The sequence below is a fragment of the Vicia villosa genome, unplaced genomic scaffold, assembly GCF_029867415.1.
Source record: "Vicia villosa cultivar HV-30 ecotype Madison, WI unplaced genomic scaffold, Vvil1.0 ctg.003157F_1_1, whole genome shotgun sequence".
Taxonomy (NCBI): Eukaryota; Viridiplantae; Streptophyta; class Magnoliopsida; order Fabales; family Fabaceae; genus Vicia; species Vicia villosa.
Window position 1 is genome coordinate 60,440 of NW_026706127.1, and position 10,438 is coordinate 70,877.

Genomic DNA, 10,438 nt, shown 5'->3' on the forward strand with positions numbered 1-10,438 from the left:
TTGGCACATAATCATAAATAATAAAGCAGAAAAAGAAAGTGCAAGTCTTTATCTTTATACATTAATTTGTTGCTTATACGACTAAGATATTCATTCTCTTGGCGCCAATTCTGGACTAGCTGAAATCCTCACGCCAAGGAAATTTAAATAGTTCCCAATGGAGTATGACCATCCACCAAATATGTTTCAAAATATCTACTTTAACCCTTAGGTCTAGTAGCAATAAATGATACAATAAACATAGTTTGACTATATGCATATAATATACTACTACTATACTCAAAAGATATACATACATAACTAGTCATATAAAATTATTATAGCTGAGATGTAAAATTTTTTCACAGTTCCATTAGACATATTATACACAACACCGATACTGATAAATCGATATTGATAATGTTTTAGATAAAATGAATAAATGGTACACAAACATAAATATCAGTATCAATGTATGACATCGTTTTTTTCAGAGGTGTCGGTACTATAGAGTAGCCGTGTATTTCTGAGAGGTTATTAATTGTGATTCAAATAGTAGATTCATGTTGAAGAACACAATTCACAAGCAAGCAAGCTAGCATTCCTTTTGTCTCCCGCAACATGGTTGAAAGAGCAGTGGCACAGATTAACATGTTTGTGTATCAATTACATTCACAATCTACAGATATGATCACATGCTCATTTATTTCTAAAATACATGTCAGCATTAATAATATTAAGATTAATACAATAACACAAAAATTAATAATTAATGACATACAGAATGGATCCAGCATCAATATTACTCTCATTTTCCTTACTTAATTGATTGATGCCAAATGGAATAACTATAATTTAGAGCTAGTAACAAAGTTAACCAAAATAAGAAATATTATCATCACTTGAAATTCTGGTATAGTTGTTTGGATCCCTCTGATAGTATATGGAAGAAGAGGAATTGGAACTTGTAGGAGGAAGAGGAGGAGGTGGCGGCGGCGGTGGCGGTGGAGCAGCAATTGAAACAGCAACAGAATTAGAAGGGAGCATTGGAACATGATGAGAAGAAGCTGGTAGCATATTCATGTTCATATTCATATTGTTCATAGTATTCATGTTGATGTTAGCTGCTTCTCTTAGTTTGTATTTAAGTATTTCACCTCTTAATACATTGAGTTCACTTTGTAAAGATTGAACCTGTTGTTGCAATGCAGAAATTGCACCCATGCATCCATAAACTGGATCTCTTAGTCTCACATTTGCTTCATAAACAAGACTATTTGCTGCATCTGCTCTAGAACATTCTGCTACCTCCTATATAAAACATGTACACATCAATGATCATCATTCATCATCAACTATATATATATTTTCTAATTATAATTATATGTATGTGTTTGATTCGTAATTACCATTAGCATCTTGGAGACATTGCTGGCACCAAAAACTTTGTGAACAGAAGCAAATTTCTGAGGCTCATGAGGGGAGAAATAGGGAGAAAAAGGACATTCTTGAGCACATCTTCTTCTTAAAAGCTTACATGCCGCACAAGGGGTTATAGTATTTAGGGTTCCTGGTGGACCTAACATATGTCTTCTTCCCATCTGAGGTGAAGAATTTGAAACATGATGATGATGATGATCTCCTTCCCTTTTGATCTTCTTTCCTATCTCATCAAATCTCTCCCTACCATCAAATTTAATTTTTTTATATCAACAAGTCATTCACAAACAAATTACGACTGCAAAAGAAAATAGCCAAAACTAAGAGTTAAAAGAGATTTTGTGTGTGTTACCTTTCTCTGGACATTCAGGCATGCCCTCTATGAGTATGAAGCAGGAGTCACTTATTATGGAGAGAAAAGAGAGTGAAAGAGAGAGTTTTTTTGCTAGAGAGTCACACAAGGGAAATAGAAGAAGAAGAAGAAGAAAGAAAGGAAAATAGAGGTAGAAAATAAGTGTACTTAAAAGGCAAGGTATATACAAAGGACATAAATGTCCACCTACATTTTATAATGTATAAAAGAAATATTGACAGAGAGAAATACTAGAAAGAAAGCGTGTGAGAAATTTAAGAGTGATATGATATGTTAGGAAAAAAAAGACAATTGTTTTTTTAGTTTGTTTTGAACTTTCTGGTTTATCACATGTACGAGGATTTCATATTATTGACTACTATTATGAAATTAGCCTAATAGGTATAATAACTTTGTATGAACAAATAGTATATAGTTCATAGAGAATATAAATATTATTGTTTGTATAAAAGCCAGCTCAATGAATGGTTACTCACGTGTGAGTTCTTAAATGTGTTTGACTTTAGCCATGCATGTGGTTCTTGCTTCTTAGTGAGGTAGCTGGTTACAGGTCTACCATTTTTGCAGTCTCTCTATACTTGTAAATTTATTATTATTAGCAATAAATTGAGTATGTTTGTGTTAATATTGTTTATTCTTATTCAAGTACAATCATTAGTTGGTTCAGTGGTGATTGACGCTGAACTTGGTAGGTCGAAGTTTCCCTGCAACCGCGATCGAGAGAAGGCTGGAACCACTTGATGTCAAAATTGACCTTCGAACCGGACTAAATCAGTGGTGATAAAAAAAAATACTAGTCATTAATTCACATATATAAAACCAGTTGTTATACTTTTATTTTATTTTATTATAAACCTTCTAATTTCATTGTAATTTTTACAGAAAAGAAGGTAAACCGACAATCACAATAATCTGTGTCGCTACTTCTTTTTAGATCGCAAAATTAAATATGTTATATATTATCAAAATAACAAAATTACCACACACATATTAGTTTCTTATAAGTTGATAATCATGAAATTGCTTAGAAAGTTTAAAGCCAGCTTATTAGTATTATGTCACTGCAAGAAGGAAAAAGATTGGACATGTTTTAAGATAAGTTGATCAGTATTTGGAAAGAAAATGACTTTTGTTAATAGTGTAATAGATATATAGAGGTGTGGTGATTTAGGACATTTCACCAAAGCTATGATCATGTGTAAAAAATCATTTTCACAATTAAGAATCTAACGCATGATTTCAACAACTCTCTAAATTTCACTCCTTATAAATAGATGATGAGTAAGACATTTAACTGTCTAGTTCACACAAATATTCCACCTTGAACTACACCTTAACTCAAAGCAAAGAAACCAAAAACAACCTTTCAATCTCACACATACATATAAATATCTATATCATGATGATGATGTAAAGTCTAGAATCATTCATTCTATATGTTGAGTTCATGTGTGATGGAAGAGATCCACGTGGAAGTAATTGAAATTGTACTTTATCAATGAAAAGAACCTAAACTAGATTATGCAGAGATTAGTACATTTCAAATCAAGTTGGCACTGATAATTGTCCTTATATATGTATAATAATCTCAGTTAATCAGTTTTGTTGGAATGAGAGACATTAGAATTTTGGAAAGTGTTGTATCAAGGTGGGTGGTGAAAGAGAGGGGAATAGAAGAGTGTATTGTATATTAATTATTAATAATGAAATATGATTAAGTATATTTATATAAATCAAATGAGAATGCTTAGAGTGTAAGGGAGTGGCACCATCCATTCTTGTTTGACCCTTAATTTGAGCCATACAATGCGCTGCCAACCCAACTTCACAATACTTTAAAACTCCATCTTATACTAATTCTATATCTATATATGAGGGCACCAAAACCCAGAAAGAATCCACCACCACCATTTCTACTACATTATAAGGTTTGGCCAATTTGTGCAGCATTGGTTGGTTAGGAAAATCACAGTCTCTTCTACTATAAAATAAGGATTGCTTCCTGTTACAAAAATATGTTAGGACCCTATCTTATAATCTTAATTCACACTTTCGAGCTAATTATTATTGAATTTTGATGTGTGGATATAATTATTGAGAGGTCTAGTAGGAGAAACTTAATAACATGTTGCTCAACAGATTTTATTAAGCTATGTCGCTTTAATACCATATCAAAGTTTTTTTTTTTTTTAATAGGCAATTGAAATAAAATCGAAGTATAAGGGATACTCCAACCGATTACAAAACGGAAAATTTCTACTACTCAAAGCAAATGAGCGGTAGAATATTTCACACGTGAAAGTTACAATTAGCCGCTAACTTATAACTAGAATAAAGCCATTTCCAAGAAATAAAAACTACCTCCGACATACATTTGGTAAAGCTAAACGAGCCATTGTTAAAAATGATAGCGTTACGCCTATTCCAAATACTCCAAACCGTTGCTAGCCAAATTACCGCGACTAAAGACCTCTTGGCTAAGTTCTTCACCTTCTCAACAACAAAAAAAACCCTTCAAACTCCTCCAAAGATAAACCGTCAACGAGACCTATCCATTCAAAAACCTTCTTCCAAATAGCCGCCACGACAGAACAACCCCCTAACAAATGAGAAAGGCTTTCCTCCTCCGTAGAACAAAAAACACAAACCGAATCATTATTGTCCAATAAAATGCCCCTCTTAATCAAGTGGTCCTTGGTAGCTAATCTATTGTGAATAATCCTCCATCCAAAAAAGAGAGCTTTAGGCGGAGCTATTATCTTCCAAAGATGGTTTGAAACTTTGACTATAGATGGATTAAGAGGAGGTCCGGATAATTTCGCTTTGAACAAATCGTAGCAAGACTTAACGGTGAAAAATCCGTCCGAAGTGATGCTCCACGTTAAAGTATCCTTGACGTTCTCTCTAGGAAGAATGTGTTGGATGCTGTCAACGAGATCGGTCCATAAAAAATCAGTCCCGTCACTGCTGTCATCTGACAGCGCTGTTGCCCCGACGCTGCTGTCATTCAAGAGCGCAACAACACTCCAAACCCAGCCAGCAGTGGGCTGAAAGCCAGCCTCGACAATGGAGATTCGGTCATCGCGTCAAAGTAAAATGATGTAGGTAGGCTTTTTAAGCCATCCGAGTTTGTTTTAGACACAAAAATTATGTAGAAATTTTTTTAAGCCCTCCGAGTTTATTTTAGACACAAAAACCGTATTTTAATATTTTCACAATTTTCTATTTTTTTCTTTTTTTGGGATTAAAAGTCTATTAGAGTTTATTTTTATATTTTATTCCCGTTTTGGATTAAAAATCCATTAGGGTTTCTTTTTCTGTATTTAAACACATTTGGGTGTAGTCGTTAATGTTATCTTTGGTCTTAATAAAATTATGTATTTTCTTTATCAGGTGGATTTCAGAGCTCATCTGACAGGTTTTGTGTTTGCAATCATGTGTTTTTATCATAGGTTTAGCGCTTGCTAATTCCTAGAGTTTCCGACTGCGTTTGGTGGCATCAAAGCATGTTTCTCCTATTTCTTTTCATAGCTTGATCAACCAGTGACTAGAGCAGATCTAGAGGAAGTTACTATGGCTTTTACCTCAACTCTAATTGCTTTGACTGAATAGATGACAAATTTAGCAAATCAGGTGAACAACGCCAACAACAATGAGAATCAGCGAAGAGATAAGGGAAGAGAAAAAGTTAGGGTTTTGCGGGGTGTTAACAATCATCGTGTTGTAATTGCTGGAAATTTGAGTTCTGAAGAAGATCCCTATGAGGAAGAAATTGATCACGTGAATCAAAATTTTCATGATTATCAAGTGAAGGTAATATTCCATTATTATATGAAACAATGGGAGTGGATGAGTTTCTGGATTGACATATCGACATTAATAGGTTCTCCAGTGTTATGGGTGTTCCCGAGAACTAGCAAGTTAAAATGGTGGTGATCATGCTGAAGAGTAATGCTATTGTCTAGTGGGATAAACTTGTTGTTCAGAGACAGAGGCAAAGAAAATGGCAGTTCTTAGCTTGGCGAAGAATGAAATAATTGACGCCGGAGCACTTTTTACCGGAAGATTATGAGCAGACGCTTTATAAGATGAATATTGTGTGTGTTCAGGAAAAGAGAACAGTAACATAATACACAGTTCTTGTGTTTCTCTGAGCGTCATGAATTGAGAGAATCCAAGATCCAGAAAGTGGCTCGATACGTTAGTGGCTTAAAGGGATCTTTGCAGTAGAAAATGAGTTTACAGACTATATGGATCATAAAAATAACAATTTAAATTGTTATTAGGAATATAAAAATAAAATATTTAGTATCACTATTAATTGTATATATAATATATAGAAAAAAATGGAGACTGTTAAAACTGTCATAATTTCACATTTGTGACAGTTTCAACCGTCGCAAGAAACATTCTAAAGTTAAAATAGTCGTTATTCTGTTGTTAAGGCATTTCTGAAACTGTAATAAAAATTAAAGATGGATGGAGCAAACATTTTTCAAACTGTCGCATAGTAGGTTGACGACACATGATTTTGAAATAATTGCAAACAATCGTAATTCAAATTAAGCAATGATTCAAATCGCAACAACAACTAAAAATAACTGTCGTAAAAGACTTTTTTTTCTTTTCTTGTAGTGAAGGTTGTGCAGGATATGTATGCTCTTGGGCATAGGCACCTTTCTCTTGTGATCTAACTTGTAAGTGTGAGACTACAACTCATTTAACTTTATTTTTTATTGGAGTATTGAATGAGGGGGAGACAGCTGGTGGGATATTTATGAGTTAAAAGTCTCACGTTGGACCAACAGAAGTATATGTTGAGTAAAGAAAGTTATGATGTACAATTTACTTGTGTTATTCTTCAAAGTCCAATTAAATAGTCTCTTTGTATTTGGATAAAAAGAAGTATATGTTGCGTAAAGATATGATGCAGAATTTACTTGTGTTATTCTTCAAAGTCAAATTAAATAATTTCTTTGTATTTTAATTTCTCTTATCGACCAGCACCAATATTTGGCTATCAAATAACTATTATTTTTGAAAAGCATATAACTATATATTGTTAGAACAAGATTTCTTCTGATCAATATTCTTAGTTTTGATGATAACAATGTATATGAATTTTGCTTGAGATAATATGGTACTCTAATCCTATGCAATTTCCATTTCAGGAAATATATAAAGAGTATGCACAAATTCAGCGCAAGAAGCACTGACTCAGAAGGTTCAAGTATGCAACATCAGAACATGCTCTCGCAAGACATCAGAAGATGGTCAAGCAGAATCAGAACATGGTCTATTGAAGCATCAGAAGAACTTGAGATCAGAAGCAGAAGCACTGAAGTTCTCATGGTATCACGCTAGAAGCACTTCAAGGTCAGAAGACAAGAAGATGCTCTGCACCAAGCTGTTTGACTCTGATTATATTCAAACGTTGTTTATACAAACATCAGATCAGAAGCAAGTACAAGATGGCAAGCTACACTGACTGACAAAAGGAACGTTAGAAGCTATTAAAGGCAACGTCAGTTAAAGCAGGAAAAGCAAGGCTCGAGGTAGTTGACAAAAGAGTGAAACATTAAATGCAATGCTGTACGGATCACGCAACGCATTAAATGCTCCCAAAGGTCATCTTCTCAAACGCCTATAAATAGAAGTTCTGATGAGAAGCTGAACACAACACTTTGCGCAAACACACATAAACGCTGTCAAATTCAAAAAGCTCTCAAACTTCATCTTCAACCTCACTTCATTACTGTTGTAATATCTTAGTGAGATTAAGCTTAAAATTTAAGAGAAATATCACAATTGTGATTATAGCTTTTAAGAAGCATTGTAATACTCTTGTAAGAATTTGTTTACATTCATTTGTAAAGAAGTAGAGGAGATCAAGTTGTGATCGGATTCTCTAGAAAGTCTTAGAGGGTATCTAAGCATTGTGTTCCTAGAGTGATCAGGTTGTGATCAGAATACTCTAGAAGACTTAGAGGTTATCTAAGTGGAAAACCATTGTAATCTTGTGTGATTAGTGGATTAAATCCTCAGGTGAGGTAAATCACTCCAAGGGGGTGGACTGGAGTAGTTTAGTTAACAACGAACCAGGATAAAAATCTTTGTGCAAATTGTTTTTATCTTAAGAGTTTTAAAAGCTACACTTATTCAAACCCCCCTTTCTAAGTGTTTTTCTATCCTTCAATTGGCATCAGAGCGACGGTTCTAGGTGCAAGCACTTAATCGTGTTAGAAAAGATTCAGGAAGAGAAAAGCACAAAGTTTAGATGGCTAGTGAAGATCCAACACCTACATCTACATCTGGCTTTGCTGAGCAACATAATGGAAATGATAACAAAGGTTATACTAGACCACCAGTATTCGATGGTGAAAACTTTGAATATTGGAAAGATAAACTTGAAAGTTACTTTATTGGTCTAGATGGTGACTTATGCGATCTTCTGGTGGATGGTTACAAACATCCAGTGAAAGCTAGTGGTGTAAAGCTCTCAAGACAAGAGATGAATGATGATCAAAAGAAGCAATTCAAAAATCATCACAAGTGTAGGACTGTTTTGCGGAATGCTATCTCTCATGCTGAATATGAGAAGATATCTAACAGGGAAACTGCCTATGATATATATGAGTCACTGAAAATGACTCATGAAGGAAACGCCCAAGTCAAGGAGACCAAAGCTCTTGCCTTGATCCAGAAATATGAAGCCTTCAAGATGGAGGATGATGAAAACATTGAGAAAATGTTCTCAAGATTTCAAATGCTAACTGCTGGATTAAGAGTTCTTGACAAGGGATACACCAAGGCTGATCATGTCAAGAAGATCATCAGAAGCTTTCCAAGAAGATGGGGTCCTATGGTGACTGCTTTCAAAATTGCCAAGAATCTGAATGAAGTCTCTCTTGAAGAATTGATCAGTGCCCTGAGGAGTCATGAAATAGAGCTGGATGCTAATGAACCTCAGAAGAAAGGTAAGTCTATTGCATTAAAATCTAATTATAAAAAATGCACTAACTCTTTTCAGGCAGAAGAACAAGATTCTGAAGAATCAGAATCAGAAGAAGACTATGAACTGTCCATGATCTCCAGAAGGGTAAACCAACTCTGGAAAAGCAAGCATAGAAAGTTCAAGAACTTCAGAAGTTCTAAGAAGCTTGAAAAAGGAGAATCTTCTGGAAGCAAAAGATCTGACAAGAAGAAGGTCACATGCTATGAATGCAATGAGCCTGGCCACTACAAGAATGAGTGTCCAAAACTTCAGAAGGAGAATCCCAAGAAGAAGTTTCATAAGAAGAAAGGTCTTATGGCAACGTGGGACGATTCAGATTCAGAATCAGAATCAGATTCTGAAGGAGAGCAGGCAAACATTGCACTGATGGCCACAGTTGATGCTGGATCAGAATCTACATCAAAATCAGATTCTGAAGAGGTATTTTCTGAACTATCTAGTGAAGAGTTAGTTTCCAGTTTAACAGAACTTCTGGAACTCAAGGCTTATCTTAGTATCAAATACAAAAAGCTGAAAAAGCTATTTGATTCTAAAACTAAGAAGCTGGAAGTGGAAAATTCTGAACTGAAGGAAAAAGTTTTAAAATTATCCAAAGATATTGGATCTCCTTCTGAATCAGAAAAATCCATTCTTAGTCTCAATCATATTCTGAAAGAATATGACTCGAGCTTCAGAAAGTTTTTATCTAGAAGTATTGGCAGAAGTCATCTAGCTTCCATGATATATGGTGTTTCTGGAAACAAAAGGATTGGCGTTGGCTATGAGGGTGATACCCCACACAAATTTGAACCTGTAGATGATATGAGAATCACATACAAGCCATTGTATGATCAGTTCAAATATGGCCACTCACATGATATTAGGCTCACTTCACATGCCAAAAGCTTTCATGCTACACACACTAAGAAGCATGTGACACAACCTAGAAAATATCATGCTGCTAAACCTAAGGAATATCATGCTGTACCTCCTGTTGTTTATTATGCTAAACCCAAGTTCAATCAGAACTAGGAAAACTAACCAGAAAGGACCCAAGAAGTTGTGGGTACCTAAGGAGAAGATAATTTCTGTTGCAGATATCCTTGGCAGCAAAGAAGACAAAGCACAACATGTCATGGTACCTGGACTCTGGGTGCTCGTGACACATGACGGGAAGAAGGTCTATGTTCCAAGACCTGGTGCTTAAGTCTGGTGGAGAAGTCAAGTTTGGAGGAGATCAGAAGGGCAAGATTATTGGCTCTGGAACCATAAGTACTGGTAACTCTCCTTCCATATCTAATGTACTTCTTGTAGAAGGATTAGCGCATAACTTATTGTCCATAAGTCAATTAAGTGACAATGGTTATGACATAATCTTCAATCAAAAGTCTTGCAAGGCTGTAAGTCAGAAGGACGACTCAATCCTATTTACAGGCAAGAGAAAGAACAACATTTATAAGATTGATCTTTCTGATCTTAAGAGGCAGAAGGTGACTTGCCTTATGTCTGTTTCTAAAGAGCAACGGTGTGGCACAGAAGATTAGGACATGCTAGTTTGAGAAAGATTTCTCAGATTAACAAACTAAATCTGGTCAGAGGTCTCCCAAATCTGAAATACAAATTAGATGCTCTTTGCGAAGCATGTCAGAAGG

The 10,438-nt window shown here is 35.0% G+C and overlaps 1 protein-coding gene across 1 annotated transcript; it reads right to left on the minus strand.

The window, feature by feature from the left end:
• Positions 1 to 443: 443 nt before the first annotated feature.
• LOC131640468 (LOB domain-containing protein 15-like) lies at positions 444 to 1,987 on the minus strand. The gene is made up of 3 exons (XM_058910859.1): positions 1,772 to 1,987; positions 1,389 to 1,662; positions 444 to 1,290 (listed from the first exon to the last, which is right to left on the minus strand). Exons 1-3 carry the CDS (start codon positions 1,783 to 1,785, stop codon positions 853 to 855), a joined length of 726 nt encoding a protein of 241 aa, XP_058766842.1. The 5' UTR covers positions 1,786 to 1,987; the 3' UTR covers positions 444 to 852.
• Positions 1,988 to 10,438: the final 8,451 nt, after the last annotated feature.